Source organism: Labeo rohita, chromosome 16 (assembly GCF_022985175.1).
Source record: "Labeo rohita strain BAU-BD-2019 chromosome 16, IGBB_LRoh.1.0, whole genome shotgun sequence".
NCBI lineage: Eukaryota > Metazoa > Chordata > Actinopteri > Cypriniformes > Cyprinidae > Labeo > Labeo rohita.
In genome coordinates, this window is record NC_066884.1 from 7,495,852 (window position 1) to 7,514,811 (window position 18,960).

The 18,960-nt window shown below is 34.8% G+C and overlaps 2 protein-coding genes and 1 long non-coding RNA gene across 3 annotated transcripts; 2 read left to right on the forward strand and 1 right to left on the reverse strand.

Moving 5' to 3' along the window:
• Positions 1 to 1,719: 1,719 nt before the first annotated feature.
• dbf4 (DBF4 zinc finger) lies at positions 1,720 to 10,409 on the reverse strand. Its single transcript, XM_051132250.1, has 12 exons — positions 9,972 to 10,409; positions 9,607 to 9,770; positions 8,842 to 9,030; positions 6,672 to 6,722; positions 6,506 to 6,575; positions 6,336 to 6,412; positions 5,982 to 6,027; positions 5,822 to 5,867; positions 5,154 to 5,285; positions 4,940 to 5,060; positions 4,668 to 4,783; positions 1,720 to 3,002 (listed from the first exon to the last, which is right to left on the reverse strand). The coding sequence occupies exons 1-12, from the start codon at positions 10,009 to 10,011 to the stop codon at positions 2,219 to 2,221; spliced, it is 1,836 nt and encodes a 611-aa protein (XP_050988207.1). The 5' UTR covers positions 10,012 to 10,409; the 3' UTR covers positions 1,720 to 2,218.
• LOC127179012 (uncharacterized) lies at positions 4,712 to 5,262 on the forward strand. Its single transcript, XR_007829462.1, has 3 exons — positions 4,712 to 4,807; positions 4,882 to 4,948; positions 5,180 to 5,262. It is a non-coding gene; the product is annotated as an uncharacterized LOC127179012 (long non-coding RNA).
• An 89-nt stretch (positions 10,410 to 10,498) lies between the features above and the next one.
• On the forward strand, positions 10,499 to 18,103 carry slc25a40 (solute carrier family 25 member 40). Its single transcript, XM_051132252.1, has 11 exons — positions 10,499 to 10,718; positions 10,830 to 10,937; positions 14,371 to 14,430; positions 14,522 to 14,628; positions 14,743 to 14,810; positions 14,894 to 15,018; positions 15,122 to 15,295; positions 16,512 to 16,621; positions 16,836 to 16,917; positions 17,046 to 17,126; positions 17,384 to 18,103. Exons 2-11 carry the CDS (start codon positions 10,838 to 10,840, stop codon positions 17,515 to 17,517), a joined length of 1,041 nt encoding a protein of 346 aa, XP_050988209.1. The 5' UTR covers positions 10,499 to 10,718; positions 10,830 to 10,837; the 3' UTR covers positions 17,518 to 18,103.
• Positions 18,104 to 18,960: the final 857 nt, after the last annotated feature.

The following is an 18,960-nucleotide window of genomic DNA, read 5'->3' on the forward strand; positions in this document are numbered from 1 at the left end:
AAAAAAAAAAAATTTCACCTAGATGTGAAAATACTAAATATTATATCTAATTATAATGTTACATATATAAAATGCAGTACATGTATACATACAAGGAATAAATACTTGTATATATTACTAATACTTGTAAATATATTTAATTTAGCCGGTGCACACACACACACATAACATATTTCAGTTCCAGGCTTCCAGCATTGCTAACTTGACAGTACAGTTGGTACTTTATCAAAATGAAATACAGTGAACCAAACGCACCCGCCTCATTGTTTCAACGTTAGAACGCGACTGAAGTACAAAGCCAATAATTTACATACTAAATAATAGTTTAGCATTTTGATACATCGCAAATATGGAAATATTATGGAATATTTGGATTTGTGCTGAATGAAATAGGTACGATACACGAGCACAAAGCTCCATTTAGCAAACCGTGAATACGCAAGCCTTTAAAGTAACGTTATACTCCTTTGTCGGTGAGAGACGCGTTCAGAATCAGCACGATCACTGCGTAGTGGACTTTGTTTTCAACTGCGCAACTCACCGCTGTTCTTCTGCCGGCGGTTATCAAATAGCGTTGCATTACCCCTTCTGGATTGGGGGGAATTGCCTGTATTCGTTGTAAGGCTCCATGCACCGAACCGAGATGTCTGTACCGTGACGGTACGAATACATGTATCGTTACACCCCTAATAAATAAATACATATATATATAGTATGTAAACAAACATTTACTTTGGATGCAGTTAATCACGATTAATTGTTTGACAGCTCTAATTTAAACAGGACAATCTTTTACTAAATTGACATAAAAATAGAAAAAGTATGAAAATATATTCCAATTCGCTGCAATTAACAACAGGAAGGGTAGTAAACACTACATTGTCAAGTTTTCCCAAACTAGAGTTTGTAAAGAAAGTGTGGCAAGTTTGTAAGTTTAATGAAAAGCTAATAATTAGTTAAATCATAAAAATGTTAAATTAAAATGCCTGCATGCCATGTGACCATTAACCAACATCAGAGAACTGCAAATATTATGTAATCCATGTAATTAACATGTAATCAGTTACTACCTAGCTCCCTATATGCCATATACAAAAGTGGTTAATTTGACTACTTTAAAAGTTTGGGGTTGGTAAAAATTGTAATGTTTTTGAAAAAAAAGTTTCCTATGCTCACCAAGGCTACATTTAATTAAAATTAACATTGTGTTTACATGTTAAAATTCATAATAGTGAACTTGAAATATATTTCATTGCTGTGATACTCTGGTGTCACATGATCCTCCAGAAATCATTCTAATTAGTTGCTCAAGAAATTTTATGATTAATGTTAAAAACAGCTGAGCTGCTTAATATTACAAAAAAATCTCTTTCCTGTTACATGTGATCAATTTAATGCATCCTTGCTAAATAAATGTATTAATTTCTTAAAAACCATACTGACCTCGAACATTTGAACAGCATTGTATATACAATGTTAATTGGGCTGAAGTCTTGAAACACTGAAGATAGTGGAAAGAGCTTTTCTCATACAGACATTGTGAATACACCCCAGAGCACCCCACAGAAACCCATGGCAAATCAGACGATTTCTAAAATTATATATATATATTTTTTGCCAACGCTTGTGCTAATCCACCTTTTTCACCGGTCTCATCTGTGTCCAGTTATTTTTAGCTGTATATAACAGCTTGTTTTGCTGCTTGATATTGCAAATTGGTGTCTTACCATATTATTTTAATGTGTTATCTTAATTATGAGCACACTGGTTTGTAGTGCAAACAGTTTAACCAGTTAGTGCACATTGTTATTCTTCTCATTATTTCCATACAGTGGATATAGAAACAGAAGTCTTGCCCATAGGCTTACTTCCACGTTAAAAAAATAAGATGGATAACTAAAACGAATACAAAACGAAAGAAAAAACAATACTTAAACCATTGTAAAAAATATTTGCAATTTAATACAACCAGAAAATAATTTCAAAATCTCATGCTGTTATATCATTCAATTACACCCAATTTACATACTTACGGTGCATCACCACTCTTTTTTCTTGTATAAAGTCAGGTGTTTTTCCAGTCTATAAGTTTTCTTTTAAAGTCTGTATGGTGAGAACACCATTTTCCATCATATTAACGAAAGAAAACTGATTTATTAATATATATTATTTGGCAAAGTAATAACTTTACAACAGGTGTTGAATACCTCTGCTCATCTCAAAAACCCTTAAAGTCTTCATCCATATTGTCACTGGACTGAAAGAGCTGCCACAGGTCCAGGAGAGAAGCAGGTGGGTTTTCACACTCCTGTACAGGTTTAACAGGTGAAAGAGAGCTCAATGATTCTCTCTCTCTACTGGATTCGATGTGCAAGGCTGGTGCTTGCTTTCTTCTTCTGGATCTGACGTTCCGAACCTTCCGTTGCAGTGAATTAGTGGGGGTGTCAAGGTCCGCTTCAGGTTCTGTGTTGGCTAAAGGCCAAAGAGCTGAATTTTCAACTTGATTTTCTGGCATACTTTGCAAATAAACTTCCCAGCAGTTAGTCCTAAGGCACTCAATTCCTGTGAATGATTCTCGGTTTCTTTCACTGAACTGTTGAGCTGTGTCCATGTCAGGGTTTGTCCTGGTTTGTCGGTCTGTCCTGCATTCAAGTGCATTAGAGTCACAGTTCTGCTCTCTGCTGAGAAAAGATGCACCTTCAGATTTCCGCGAGTGGAATTCCCACTCAAAGGATCCACGCTTAGATTGGGACTTCTCCGGAACATCAGACTGGTCGAACAAGCTGTTGCTCCGAGGGAATTCACACTGGCCCCTGCTGCGCTTACGAACCAACAGAGGTTTTTCTCCAGTCTGTTCTGAGAAAGGCTGCTTTGCTGTAGAACTCCAAAGCAAAGACCCCTCGTTTTCCTGTTTCCAACCACCTTTTGCAGATCCCACATCTTCATTTACTGGCAACATGGCTCCAGCAAACAAAACAGGCATTGATGTACTGCATTTCACCCTATGGTAGAGACACATTGACATTGTGCTGTCATAAGGCCAGTAAAAAAACGATAAGAAAATATATACAGTTGAGGTCAAAAGTTGACATACACCTTGCAGAATCTGCAAAATGTTAATTATTTTATCAAAATAAAAAGGGTCCATACAAAATTCCTGTTTTTTTAGTTTAATAATTACCTGAATAAGATTTCACATAAAAGATGTTTACATATAGTCTACAAGAGAAAATAATAGTTGAATTTTTAAAAATTACCCCATTCAAAAGTTTATTCTTAATACTGTGTTGTTACTTGAATGATCCACAGCTGTTTTTTTTTTTTTGTGATAGTTGTTCATTAGTCCCTTCTTTGTCCTGAACAGTTAAATTGCCTGCTGTTCTTCAGAAAAATCCTTCAGGTCCCACAAAACATTTTTGTGTATTTGAACCCTTTTCAAAAATGACTGCATGATTTTGAGATCCATCTTTTCACACTGAGGACAACTGAAGGACTCATATGTAACTATTACAGAAGGTTGAAACGCTCACTGATGGTCCAGAAGGAAACACAATGCATAAAGAACCAGGAGGGTGAACACTTTTTAAATTTGAAGATCAGGGTAAATTTAAATATTTTGTCTTCTGTAGCTTCTGAAGGGCACTACTAAATAATAAAAAAAATATGATATTTAGGCAAAATGAGAATAATGTACACATCCTCATTCCGTTTAAAAGTTTACACCCCTGACTCTTAAAGGAGAAATCCACTTCCAGAACAACAATTTACAAATAATTTACTCACCCCTTTGTCATCCAAGATGTTCATGTCTGTCTTTCTTCAGTCTTAAAGAAATTGTTTTTTTGAGGAAAACATTTCTGCATTTTTCTCCATATAATGGACTGCTATGGTGCCCCGATTTTGAACTTCCAAAATGCAGTTTAAATGCGGCTTCAAACGATCCCAAATGCGATCGTAAATGATCCCAGCTGAGAAAGAAGGGTCTTATCTAGCGAAACGATCGGTTATTTTATTTTATTCCTTTTGGAAGTTCAAAATCGAGGCACCATACCAGTCCATTATATGGAGAAAAAATGCTCCATATAATGTTTTCCTCAAAAACCATAATTTCTTTACGGCTGAAGAAAGAAAGACATTAACATCTTGGATGACAAGGGGGTGAGTACATTATATGTGAATCTTTGTTTTGGAAGTGGACTTCTCCTTTAATGCATCGTTCTTCCTTCTAGAGCATGAGTGAGCATTTGAACCTTCTGTAATAGTTGCATATGAGTCCCTCAGTTATCCTCAGTGTAAAAAGATGGATTTCAAAACCATACAGTCATTAATGGAAATGGTTCAAATACACAAAATGCTGAAAAAGCAATTTATGTGACCTGAAGGATTTTTCTGAAGAATAGAGGGCAATTGAACTTTAAGTTTATTAATAATCAAACTTTTGAACGGGGTCATTTTTAAAATTCAACTTATTTTCTCTTGGGGACTATATGTAATCATCTTTGTGTAATCATGTGAAATATCTTATTCAGGTCAGTATTAAATATAAAATAACCCTCTTATATAATAATCCCTCTTATTTTGGTAAAATAATTAACATTCTATAGATTCTGCAAGGTGTATGTAAACTTTTGACTTCAACTGCAATTTTTTAAATTACATGTTTGTACCTTCTGCAGTGCGTGCCAACGTTCATAAGGTCGCAGGTCAGTCCCGCAGTGACTCGATCCACGACTGCGTACACCTCACTTTTAGAGAAAGCCTGATGCTGTTTGCTCTCCAGGTGCTGGTGGTCAGAAGGTCAGAACAGGTGAGCACAAATGTCATGCATTTTACGCAAATCCTGGTTCAGCCCAAAATGTATAATTACTGTCTTTTTTTCAGATGAGAAACAGCATATGCAAAGTGTTCATTTAAACTTCAGTGGACTTCCAACACGTACCGCCTTTAGGTTGTCGAATTTGACCTCACAGCATTCACAGTACCCTCCTTTCCTCTTTTCTCTCCCTTCATGTCCTCTGCGCCTCTCTTTCTTTCCTCGAGCTCCTCGTTCCCCTCCAGACCTGAAGCAAAACACAAATTCTCATTCACACCACAGAAAATCTAAAAAAAAAAATGACCACATTACAAAAAGATGCTGCTGATTCTCATTGTACCTTTGCTCTTTCTGTCTTTTCTTTAGATCATCCTTTCCATGGTCATCCACCAGAAACGGACTGCAGGGAGGAAGAGACTGAAGGTTGCACACAGGCATGTTGGACAGGGGAAGGTAGATGGGACGATAATGCCTGCAAAAACATCATAGACTTATTAAACTGGACAAGTAGTAGGGGTGTCACATTAAATCTATTTGTAGATCAATTCGGCGTTTCCCGAATGCCTCGTGATACTCTCTGGAATCGATTTGGAGCTTAGTTTTTAACAGCAAATGACAATCTAGGCTAGTTTTTAACCGCACACTCATAAAGAAGAATGCTTATGTGTTCAGCTGAGTAATTTAAGTGGTTAAATGTACCTGCACTCGACTTTTATGCTTTTATGATGCGAGACTAATAAACAAAGCTAACTGTGCACACTGTGACTTTTTGAATGATTATTTTAATCATAGGTGGTGTGTGTGTGTAAGGAACTGGAAGCAAGCAGAATATGGCTGTTACTAAAGCACGTAGTGCCATCTGCTGTTAAAAACTAAGCTCAGAATTGATTCAAGAGAGAATTGCGATGCATTTGGAAAAAAACAAAATCAATTTATCATGACACCCCCAACAAGTAACATTAAAAGGTAAAAACAAACAAACAAACAAAATCAACAAAGGAAGTGCACCTGCTTGAGTCTTCTACTTTCACAAATGGCCGACGAATTCTTCCAGCTGGAAATGAGAACATTTGAACAAAATCAACTAAAGGTGGCTATAAATTTGTTAACTAACATTTTTCAACTGGAAGATGAAACAAATTAAAAAGGCTCTTTACCATCTACTTACCATTGTGTCTGTGATATGCATTTTTCTCTGTGTGCTGATTGCTGGCCTAAAAACGAAGAGTGATAAACTGAATATATACAGAAATAACAGAATTATATGCAGCCCTGCACAGAATCTTATGCAGCTTTCAACACAATCAGGGTAGTAAAAGCTGTGAAAACTTGTGCAGATTCCACATAAGCCTTGTAATATAAATGAAGCTTTATAATTGTTTACTAAACCTAATATTTAGAAAAGTGGTTGAACAGTATGGTTTTTCAATGGTTCATTTTTAAACTTGTACATTTGGTTTTTATTAAAAAAATAATAATAATAATAAATAGTAAAATGTACTATGAACATAAAACTACTCACAGCTCCTTTTGCCACTGGATTAGCTGCGTTCATGGCAATGATTTTTGATTTCTTCTTGTCAACATATGAAATAACATCTGTTTGGAAGTCAACCATAAAAGACCATGTAATACTGAAACCACATCTTACTTCTTTAACACAATTATTAATAAGAATGCTAAAGATAATACCGTCAACATGCAGGACTTTGACCCCCCATTCCACAGCATTTGCCAAGATTCCATTGATCTGAACACGTTCCTAAAACAGAGCAGCAAACCAGAGCACTGATAAACTACTCAAGCCTGCTGCAGAGTTCATTCACAAACAGATCTGACTGAACAAAGATTGACTAACCTGCTCCTTAACGACTCTCTCCACAAGCGATTTGCCTCGACTTACAGCCGCCTATGAAATTCCAGCACAAGACAAACATGTCAGTGTTTTTCCAGAAAACGTTTTGGATTAATACTTTTTTTTTTTTTTTTTTTAAGAAATGAATACTTTTATTCAGCAAGGATGCATTACGCATCCTCATGTCGTTGCAAACCCATAAGATCGTGCATCTTTGGAACACAAAATAAGGTTCTGACCCTCAATAGACAGCAAGGGTACCACAGTCAGGACACAGAAACACAGTAAGGACATGATTAAAATAGTCTGTGTGACATCAGTGGTTCATTAGACTGTCCCAGGAGAGAATAAATCACAGAATAAAGTCATTATAAAAAGTATCCTTGTAGCTTCAGAAAATTACAGTTGAATCACTGATGTCACATGGATTATTTTAACAATGTCTCACTACGTTTCTGTGCCTTGACCGTGGTTGTACCCTTGCTGTCAATGCAGGGTCAGAAAGCTCTCGAATCAAAAATATTTAAATTTTTGTTCCGAAGATGAACTGAGGTTTTACGGCTTTGGAACGACATGAGGGTGAGTAATTAATGACATTTTTTTTTTTGTGGTAAACTATTCCTTTAAATTGACCAAAAATGACAGCAACGATATTTGCATTTTCCTTTTTTTTTTAAAAACTAAAAAAAAAAACTAAAAAAAATAATTAAAAAAACTAAAAAACTTTTTCAAATAAATGCTAACATTTTACACTTTTTTATCATCAAAAAATTAAAAATTAAAAATTAAAAACACACACACACAAACATGGTTTCCAAGAATACAAGAGCATATTAACTCTTGATATTGAAAAAATGTTCAATATATATTACATTAATAAGACTTTATGAAACGGTTACAGTCCCTGCTTAGGATTGGTTGAGATGTGTTTAAAGTCATTGTAAACCATTCAGGAAAATAGATTACCAGTCGAAAGTTTTTGAACAGTAAGATTTTTAATGTTTTTTTGAAGAATTCTCTTCTGCGTACCAAACCTGCATTTATTTGATCTAAAATACAGAAAAAAAGCATTAATATTGGGAAATATTTTTACTATTTAAAATAACTGCTTTCTATTTGAATATTTAAAAATGTAATTTATTCCTGTGACCAAAGCTAAATTTTCAGCATCATTACTCCAGTTTTCAGTGTCACATGATTCTTCAAAAATCATTTTAATATGCTCATTTGCTGTTCAAGAAACATACTTTATTATTATTATTATTATTATCAATATTTAAAATAGTTGAGTACATTTTTTTCAGGATTCTTTGATGAATAGAAATATCCAAAGATCAGGATTTATCTGAAATTATAGAAGCATGCTTCAAATTGATCAACATTGAAAGACTGAAAAACATTTATAATGTTACAAAAGATTTCTATTTCAGATAAATGTTGTTGAAACTTTCTATTCATCAAAGAAACCTAAAAAAAATCTATTCAGCTGTTTTCAGCATAAGAAGAAGAAGAAGAAGATTTTTTTAACAGTATAACAGAATATTAGAATGGTTTCTGAAGGATCATGTGACTGGTGTAATGACGGTAGAAATTCAGCTTTGAAATCACAGGAATAAATTACATTTTAAAATATATTCAGATAGAAAACAGTTATTTTATACAGTGAAAATATTTCAAAATTTTACTGTTTTTCTGTACTTTGGATCAAATTAGTGCAGGTTTGGTGAGCAGAAGAGAATTCTTTAAAAAAATAATAATGAAAATCTTTCTGTCCAAAAACTTTTGACTGGTAATGTACACATGTGACATTACATCAGTATTACTGGACCACTGTGTTTGTGTGTTGCTATAAGGCACTCCACTTTAAAATTTAGTTCAGCATAAATATAAAAATATTAACTGCATAAATTCCAATGACATTTTAAAGACTTTTTAAACATTTAATAAAATTGAAGCCTGTAAAATCACAATTTTAAATATGTTTTGTTTTTTTTGTTTTTTTAAGTATACCATTCTGACCCTCATGGTATTTTAAAGGGGATAGGTTAATATATTTATCTGTGTACTAAAAATGAATACTTTTTTTTTTTTTTTTTTTTTGACTTAGGGAACCCAGAAACAATACCTTTAGCAATGAAGTTGAGAACAACAAATAAAAAGCATCCTGACTAACCGTTTCCGAGACTCCCTGAGAGCTGCCCCTGTGCCCACGGCTTTCCCTCCTGCTGCTGGGATGAGGAGAGCTGACGCCTGAATCCGGACTGGGCGCAGGAGAGTCTGGCAGGAGACGCTGGGCATAACGAGCTTCCGGCTTACTAGACACAAGATACTTGATGTCCTTACTGAAGAACTTTTCCACTGTCTGATGAGAAGAACATACAAGAGGGTTACTACATCTGTGATTACATTGTGCATTAACTCAGCTTCAGGCCATCCACAATGTAGAAGAGTTTGTTCCTCCATCAAAACAGATTTGGAGAAATTTAAACAACAGGAGTTGTGCAAATTACTGTGATGTTTTTATCAACTGTTTGAGCTGTCATTCTGATGGCATCCATTTACTGCAGAGGATCCACTGGTGAGCAAGTGAAGTAATGCTAAATTTCTCAAAATCCGTTCTGATGAAACACTCTTGAATGCATTGAGGGTGAGTAAATTTTAGGTTTCAGACTGTTATCACTTCATTTTTACCCAGAACCAGATATAAACATCTAATACACTGTTTAAACGAAGCAGAAGTTGCATCAGGAGAAGTAAACACATTAAACTAGCAATTCTGCTGATAAACTCACTCACATTTTTAAAGAGACAGCTGTCTAGTTTTATTGATTTAAAGGGCATTCTCTTCCTGTATATGAAAAGATTTATATTTTGCAACAACATCCTTAGTGGTGACATATTATGACATTTCAGACAAAAAACAATGAACTGCACTTACACCACCAAGAGTTTTAATGTCATTTTCCAAGAGCTGTGTTTTCATATTCCATGGCAGATCCAGGTAAAATATTCTCCCTTTAAAAGGTTTGTTCTGAAGAGCATCACATGTGAGTTTAACTTTGCTTTTAGATGATGTACTATTATGTCCGTCCAGTTTTGAATCTGTGAAGATCAATATAGTACAGTTAGACTGTTATAAACAATATGTTACACAACAGTTACATACTCAGTGTATAAACGGAACAGCACAAGCACGGAACTTTCCTAAAGTTTTCATATCCTTATTTTCAAAGAATATTTTTACAAAAAAAAATAGCTAACTAAAGTGTTATTCAAACTAAAGTCACACAAACAGCCGAGTACCTCTGTCCTTGCATCTGGAGAAAGAGTCGTGCTTCATCATGAAGCTTTTACTGTAGTTCTAACGGTTGCAGCCCTAAATCCGGCTAAACCTGCTAGTTATACCGCCAACGTACAGCAGCATTACTTATAAGTGTTCCTTGATTAAAACATTGAACTAAAAACACAACACTACGTTAAACGTCGCCACAGTTTGTAAATATCTTCAAAACAAACACTCGACGCAACCAGTTTCCATTTTCCCGCTCGAGACTCTCCACTCCCACAAAACCGGTTGTAATCTTAGAGTTCATGACGGGAGATTCGACGTTTATTTTTTGACATTTCAAAAACGACGCTGCAAAGCTCTAACTTTGGAACGTCACTTACACCGATATAAACAACCTGAATTTTATGTAGAATATAAATAAGAAAACTAATGTTAAAAACATAAAATATGACGTCGATACACCGTCACGTCCACGAGTGTTCTATTGAGACCAATGACGAAATTTAAATATCCGGAAATAACGAATCTGCCGGTGCGAAACACATTGTTGGATAAACACACGTCAAAGTGGGGTAGCGTGAAACTTCTAATGAATCATGTGAATTCATTAATATCTTTGGAATGTATCGATGACATTGCTTTATTTTTCGGCGTTTCGTAGTCTTGGCTGTTTACGTCATTTGGAAATTCAGTCGTAATGATAACTGAGAAAGGTCAATGCTATAAACCCGGTTTATATGTTCAGATCTGTTAGGAACAAGGTAAGTGTGAGCTTGTTCAACAAGGTAGGTTTTTGGCAAGTGGCAGTCAAACAAGAGTGAGGTTAACGAGTTTGTACATGCAGATTCAACTGAACTTTTTCTACACTGCAGGCTTGAAGATGAGCTCTCAGAAAAGTTCTTCAGTCCCCACGGGGGATATTACACCCATCCAGCAAATGATTGCGTCTTGCTCTGGGGCAATTATTACGTCACTGTTTGGTAAGAGATTGTGGTTTTTATTCGTTTTTACTACACAGATAAATATATTAACCTATCCCCTTTAAAATACCACGAGGGTCAGAATGATTTACTTAAATATAGGCATTTTTTAACACTAACTCAGTTGCATACCTTTAGATTCAATGACAATTAATATATAATTTTAGATTTAATCAGCTTCTCTTAAGAAGTACCATAAAATACGGTCATATAAATCGATTTGCATAAAAAGCATCTGGTAAATGATAGTTTGAGATTAACTTTTTTACTAAATACACATATGAATATGATATTCAACTGAACCAATATGTAGTTAAATATATAAGTAATATATTCTGTGAATTGAACGGTTGATTCTCTGTGTAAATATGACACTGGGCTTGTGGTGAAAGACACGCATATTTTGTTTAGGTTTTGAAAAGTAAAAAGTGAAAGTGATGACGTGGTAACCCATACTCGAAATTGGTCCTCTGCATTTAACCCCAGTGCACACACACTGTGAGAAGTGAACACACACACAGTGTGCCATTGCTCCAGTGCCCGGGGAGCAATTGGGGGTTCAGTGTGTTACGCCCCGTCTAGGGGAAAGGCGCAACATGAAAGAGTGCGAGGTCGGCTGGTCGGCTCCTGAAGTCAATTCCCCACTTATATTTGTAAAAATCATTGTTTTTTTCATTAAACTATTGTTTATTTGCTTTCAAACTCCTCTGCGTCCTCGCACTCTTTCATGTTGCGCCTTCCCCCTAGACGGGGCATAACGTGAAATTGGGGGCTCGTCCGGGATTTGAACCCGGGACCTCTCGCACCCGAAGCGAGAATCATACCCCTAACCTTGCTCAAGGGCACTTCAGTTGTGGTATTGAAGGTGGAAAGACCACTGTTCACTCACAATCCCCACCTTCAATTCCTGCTGGTGCGGGAATCGAACCAGTGACCTTTGGGTTACAAGCCCGACTCTCTAATCATTAGGTCATGACTGCCTGCTTGTCCTTGTCCTTTTAGTAAAGGACAAGGTAAAGTGAATGTCTGAATCTAATATAGTCTGGAGTCTATTACCAGTTTATTATTAGTCTGTAGGATGTCTAACATTCTTTGAAACATTTCTTAAAAGTACACAGTGTTATGAGTTAGTGTTTAAACAAGGGCGCAGATGGCACTAGGGGTGGACCCCCCCAGATTCATAGTGACCCGATCTATCCCCCTTATTGTCCCTGTCGCCGCTCCTTAATTATTGCCGCCACTGCTTCAGAATCAGTTGCTGGCTGACCAGAGCTCTAGACTCATTCTTTCCACGGGTCGCTCATTTGCGACTAACTTTCTCAGTTGACTGCCGGAGCACATAAATTGGTTGTTTTTTTGGCTACAACTTTAATCAATGCATGCTGATGAACTTTTATCATAGTTTCTAGTTATATGGTAACGAAAGTGGTTAAACCTCAACCTGTAGCCTACATTTTTTTTTCATCAGTAGTATTATTTTTGGTTTGAATTTTGTGAACAGGATTTCCTCTTTTGCTATAAGTCGAATTCGTGATCTTGTCACGTTTTACAAGGAAAGATTATTGTCTGTTTTACATGTATACACCTTTCACTTTTTAAGACTAAAACAAAAGATGGATTCATTGGTAGCCTATTCTTTATTAAAAGCATAAAAACAATAAAACAGGGTACAAAACGAATAAGATGAAGCATGGCATATTAGCCTATGCAGAATAATAAATTACAGAATGTTTAGCAAACACTGAGGAGTCAAATTAAAAAATTAAAAGAAAGCCTCCATAACGTAACGTGAGTTAAATGACAGCTTTTTAAAATGAAAACAAAAAGAAACGTGAAACTCTGTTGGTGACAATGCTTGCATGTTTATTTTTCCACATGAGTACAAACATGTTCACCTTCTCTGTATAAGAAGCATTTTTTTTTAACTTTACTTTAGCTTGAAAACCAAATTCTGCCATCGTTTCCTCAATATTCGAGTCATTTTTGCTGTGAGCTGCGCGCACCTTTGCGCTCGTGCTGACGCGGCTAATGGTATAAACCAGGCTCTACATCTGAAGCAGTCGCACTGAATGCGCCTCTCTTTATGTGATCAGTGAATTCTGACTCATGCTGCAACGCACGCTTTATAGAGCAAAAGCTTTGGAGCAGTGGAGACCATGCACTCGCACAAATGCGACCACGTTAAATTTTAGCTAAATAAAACATATTTTGCAGAAGGCATGAAGTTTTGGTGGGTGATTGGCTTACACAAATAACAGTTTGATCATACATTGCTAGTGTTGATCAGGCAGGCCTTTGTTTACCTTTGTTCATTGTTGTTTATCCATGATTTCAAATAAGAATCCCCCAGTGGCTTTTTTAGTAAAAACCATTAGCCCAAATTATGCAAAGTAACTACTTGAGCATTAGTTAAATAACTGAGCTGAAATCATTTGCTGACAGCTTGGTCCCCCCCCCAGTTAAAAAATCCCATCTGCACCCCTGAGTTTAAATGTGTTTTAAGTTGAGTAATGGCTCATGCACATACACTACCAGTTCAAGTTTTTGAACAGTAAGATTTTTAATGATTTTTAAGGAAGTCTCTTCTGCTCACCAAAGAACAGCAAAAACAGTAAAATTTAGAAATATTTTTACTATTTAAAATAACTGCTTTCTATTTGAATATATTTAAAAATGTAATTTATTCTTCAGCATCAATAGTCTTCAGTGTCACATGATCCTTAAGAAATCATTCTAATATGCTGATTTGCTGTTCAAGAAATGTTTTGTATTATTATTCTAAGTACATTTTTTTAGGATTTTTTTTTTAATAGAAAGATCCAAAGATCAGCATTTATCTGAAATAAAAACTTTAACATTATACACTATACCATTCAAAAGCTTGGAGTCAGTTCATTTAGCAAGGATGCTTTAAACTGATCAAAAGTGACGATAAAGAGATTTATAATGTTACGAAAGGTTTTTGTTTCAGATAAATGCTGTTCATTTTAACTTTCTACTCATCAAAGAAACCTGAAAAAATTCTGCTCAGCTGTTTTCAACATCATCACAATAATAATAATAATAATAATAATAATAATAAATGTTTTGTGAGCAGCAGATCAGAATATTAGAATGATTTCTGAAGGATCATGTGACTGGAGTGGAGATGCTAAAAATTCAGCTTTGAAATCACAGGAAAAAATTACATTTTAAAATGTATTCAAATAGAAAACAGTTATTTTAAATAGTAAAAAATATTTAATTTTTATACTGTTTTTCTTTCTTTTTTTTGCTGTATTTTGGATCAAATAAATGCAGGCTTGGTGAGCAGCAGAGTATTCTTTAAAAAAAAAATTAAAAATCTTACTGTTCAAAAACTTTTGACTGGTAGTGTATGTATTAAAATATTACAAAATAACAATAATTTAAACTGTTTTCTTTATGTTTACAGTAACACCTCTGGATGTGGTGAAGATCAGACTTCAGGCGCAAAAGATTCCTTTTCCCAAAGGTAAGCTTGAGCTGTTTTCTGTTCAAATAAAGTAGTCAAATTTTGATGGAGTTAAAAAACCCTCCCTCTCTCATTTTTTAATAATTTGCAGGAAAGTGTTTTGTGTATTGTAATGGCCTTATGGATCATATATGCGTCTGTGAGAATGGCAATTCAAAGGCATGGTACAAAACACCTGGTCATTTCACTGGCACTTTGGTAAGATGAATCAAATCATATTCTGAATACAGTTTCACTACACCTGTAATGCTTTTTCAGTATATTAATAATTCCTGGTTTAACTCATTAAAACGCTCTGTTCTACTGTTCCAGGATGCCTTTATTAAGATTATACGTATGGAAGGAATCAGGTCTCTGTGGAGCGGCCTTCCTCCAACATTGTGAGAGTTTAGTTACATATCTGCTCTCTGAACACAATTGACCTTGCTGGGACGCAAATAATGAAGTGCATTTCCCTTTGTAGAGTGATGGCAGTGCCTGCAACTGTAATATATTTCACATCTTATGATCAGCTATGTGCCAGTCTTAAGCTCAGGATGGGAGACCATTCAGTTTATGCGCCGCTGTTGGCCGGCGCCATCGCGAGAGGTAACGTTTAACCCTGTTGATTAAGTGTTTGACCTTTTCTCCACATGCTGACCTTCTGTATCAAAGTGTGCCTGGCTTCACATGAGTTTTCTGCGTTTGTCAGTGGGCTCAGTCACAGTAATCAGCCCCCTGGAGCTGATCCGCACAAAGATGCAGTCTGAGAAGCAGTCGTACCGGGAGCTGAGCGCCGTGATCCGGTCAGCGCTGCACAACGAGGGGTGGCGGTCCATGTGGAGGGGTTGGGGACCCACGCTGCTCCGAGATGTCCCATTCTCAGGTGAAACATTTTGAAGCACTTGATTTTTTTAAACACAAGACTAAAAAAACTAATATAAAACTGAAAGTTCTGAATGTAAATTCTGATGGTTTTCCAGTTTACCCACAAATTGGTTATATTCTATAATTTATTTAACAAAAACAGCTAAAACCACTTGATTTAGAAAAAAAACAAAAAAAAAAACAGATAAAAACATCTGATTTAGCAAACAAACAGCTTAAACAAGTTAATTTAGCTAAAACCCAGCTAAAGACAGCTGTTTTAACAAAAAGGCCAGCTAGAAACCAATACAAAACCAGTTGATTTAGCAAAAAAATGCTAAAACCAGTTAAAAACAGCTAAACCGATTTAATGAAATTCAACTTTAAACCAGCTGATTCAGTAAAAAAAACTGCTAAAAAATAGGTAAATCAAGCTAAAAATGGTTGATTTAACAAAAAAATACAAAAACTAGTTAAAAACAGCTAAACAGATTCAGCAAAAACAAGCTTAAAACCAGCTGATTCAATTTAAAAAAACAGCTAAAAAACAGTTAAATCAAGCTTAAACCATGTCTTTTAGCAAAACCACTTGATTTAGAAAAAACAGCTGATTTTGCAACAAAAGCTAAAACCAGCTGACTTATCAAAAAACATCTAAAACCACACTTTGTGGTGAAAAACAGCTTAAAGCCAAGTAAACCATCTAAACCAGCTAAAACCAGCTGTTTTAACAAAAAATAGCTAAAACCAGCTTAAAAACAGCTGATTCAGTTAAAAACACAAATAAAAATCAGTTAAAACCAGCTGATTTAGCAAATAATAAATAAATAAATAATTTAAAAACAGCTAGCAACCAGTTACCAGCCTTGGTAAACTAGCTGACATTATTTATATTTTATATTTATATTTAATATTTATATTTTATATTTATATATATAAATATTTATGTATATTTATATATATTTTATATTTTATATATATATAATTTCAGCTAGTTATTTATTATTTTTTAAGTTTTGTAGTGGGCAGTGGTTATAGTTTTTATTTAATTATTTTATAGTTTATTTTAATTTTAGTTTATGTGTGGTTTTAGGTAACTGTAATAACCCTGGTGACCATAAGACTTCTTTCAAAAACTTAAAAAAAAATCATTTCAACTCAAACTGTTGAACAGAAGTGCACCAGAAAAAACTGCAATTTCCTCATTTCTAATCTGACTCTCTGTTTCTCCTCAGCGATGTACTGGTTTAACTATGAGAAGGGTAAAGCCTGGCTCTGTCAATACTACAACTATACACATCCAACATTTGCCATCACATTCACAGCTGGAGCACTGTCTGGATCAGTAAGTTTGCCATATACATCTGGAGTCATCAGAGCTCTCATGGGCCTCATTTACTGTTATTAAATACATCTATATCTAGGGTCCAATGTGATCCCATCACTCTAAGCATATTCTTAGATTCTTAAATACTCAGGATGTGTTCAGCCGCATTGCATTTGTTTTGTAAATACAACCGTTTCCTGATATGTCAAGTACCTGTATTTTCTTGTTTTAGTTTGCATCGATCGTCACACTGCCGTTCGATGTGGCCAAGACAAAACGACAGGTAGAACTGGGTGAACTGCAGACAATGAAATGTGAGTATCAAAATTCAGGTGAAATTAACATGTAAATATATGTTTTAAATAAATGGGATTATGAGATTTTGTTTTGCATGTATAATCAAATCAGAATATGACATTAATGTGTAGCATTATCTGTGTAGTGTCCACGCAAGTTTCATCCAGCACGTATAATGTGATGAAAAGGATAGTTGCTGAAAATGGAGTATCAGGACTATTTGCTGGTAAATATATTCATATAATAGACATACATATCTAAAGTACATATCTAAAATTTGGGCTACATAAGATTCCAAAGAACAGCTTTATTTTATTTTCATTTTTTTTGTAACATTATGTCTTTTCTGGCACTTTTGAGCAATTAAATGCATCCTTGCTAAATAAAAGTATTGTTTTCTTTAAATAAATACATAAAATAAAAAAATCACCACTAGATGTCTCAACAGTACAACTCAGATTTCTCTCTGTCTCTTATCCTCAGGTTTTATGCCGAGGCTGATTAAAGTGGCTCCGGCGTGTGCTATAATGATCAGCACTTATGAGTTTGGAAAAGAATTTTTCCGCAAATACAACCAGCAGAAACAAAGCGTGACCCGACTGCAGCCCAACACGTGATCTCACTTGGAAAACAACTAATTAAGAACAACACTTTATCAATACCTTGCTGTGAAATAAATCAGTATTTACATTATCTAGTAAATATTTAAAAGTAACAGAGCGTCTTCCACTTAGGTCAGAGTGATTAAAAAAAAAAAAGTTTAATATTTGTATTTTGATTTTTTTTAATTAGAGAAGAGGTGAAAAACAAACCCTTTCAAATGAACATGTTTTTTTTGTTTGTTTTTTTTGTTTTTTTAGCAAACTGACACCAAATTTATTCCCATCAGACACATCAGCCATGATAATCCTTGTAATTTTATTCTACCTGATTTGATTTTAGACTTTTAAATCGTGTTTTAAATGTCTTAGTAGTGTTTGAGTCATTTCTTTTTGAGGTTTGTGTTAAATGAAGACAGTGTGTGCCAAAAATTTAACTGATGAGAGGGTTTGCAATGATCTGTACTTAAATCAATGATTTTTAATTGTTGATTAATATATTTCTTGACCCACTGCCTAAAAAGTGTGAATATTCACAGCTTTTAAAACAATTGCACTATATGTCCTTTGCTTTTTAAGTGCTTCAATAAAGATTTAAAATCTCTTTGTCTTGATTTCTTTATTCAGTCAGATCTAGAATGTTGTCTATAGTTATTTTAATTAGATTTACAGCAATGTTGCTGGAACTAGGAGTGCAAAAGACCTTATGCAATGTGCAAAAACATAAGCATTTATCTTATGAATTAATTTCAGCAATCTCCTTTTTTTTTTTACACAAAATTGCAATTAATATGTATTGATAACTGGACTAGTGTGACAGAAATGTTAAAGGATTAGTTCACTCCCAGAGCAAAAATTTACAGATAATGTACTCACCCCCTTGTCATCCAAGATGTTCATGTCTTTCTTTCTTCAGTAGTAAAGAAATCACGTTTGAGGTATTCAAATTGTATTTTAAAAAACGAAACAAAAATCGTTTAGCTAGATAAGGCCATTCTTCCTCGGCTGGGATCATTTAGAGCCCTTTGAAGCCGCATTTAAACTCCATTTTGGAAGTTCAAACTTGGGGGCACTTATATAAGTCCATTACATGGAGAGAAATCCTGGAATGTTTTCCTCAGAAAACATAATTACTTTATGACTTTCGAAAGAAAGACATGAACATCTTGGATGACAAGGGGGTGAGTAAATTATCTGTAAATTTCTGCTCTGGAAGTGAACTAAACCTTTAATAACTGCCTAATGGATATGCATTACTCCGTAAGCTAGTATTCCATTGCACACAGCCAATGAGAAAAAAACCAGCATTCAGTCAAGCTTGCATTTACATTTTAATTTATTGAAAAAACATGATCATAGATGAGGACACAACATGAAATTTGACTGAACAAATTGAGGCTAAATTATAATTAGCTGAATATATGATATTCATCTCAGTGCGCCCTCATTATCCTCACCCCG

Coding starts and splice junctions, on each gene's coding strand:
- slc25a40 (XM_051132252.1), top strand. CDS start 10,838: ATGAGCTCTCAGAAAAGTTCTTCAGTCCCCACGGGGGATATTACACCC. Junction 14,629..14,742: donor GTCATTTCACTGGCACTTTG/GTAAGATGAATC, acceptor CTACTGTTCCAG/GATGCCTTTATTAAGATTAT. Junction 17,127..17,383: donor AGTATCAGGACTATTTGCTG/GTAAATATATTC, acceptor TCTTATCCTCAG/GTTTTATGCCGAGGCTGATT.
- dbf4 (XM_051132250.1), bottom strand. CDS start 10,011: ATGATGAAGCACGACTCTTTCTCCAGATGCAAGGACAGAG. Junction 5,061..5,153: donor AAAAGACAGAAAGAGCAAAG/GTACAATGAGAA, acceptor GTTTTGCTTCAG/GTCTGGAGGGGAACGAGGAG. Junction 3,003..4,667: donor GTTGGCACGCACTGCAGAAG/GTACAAACATGT, acceptor TCTCTACCATAG/GGTGAAATGCAGTACATCAA.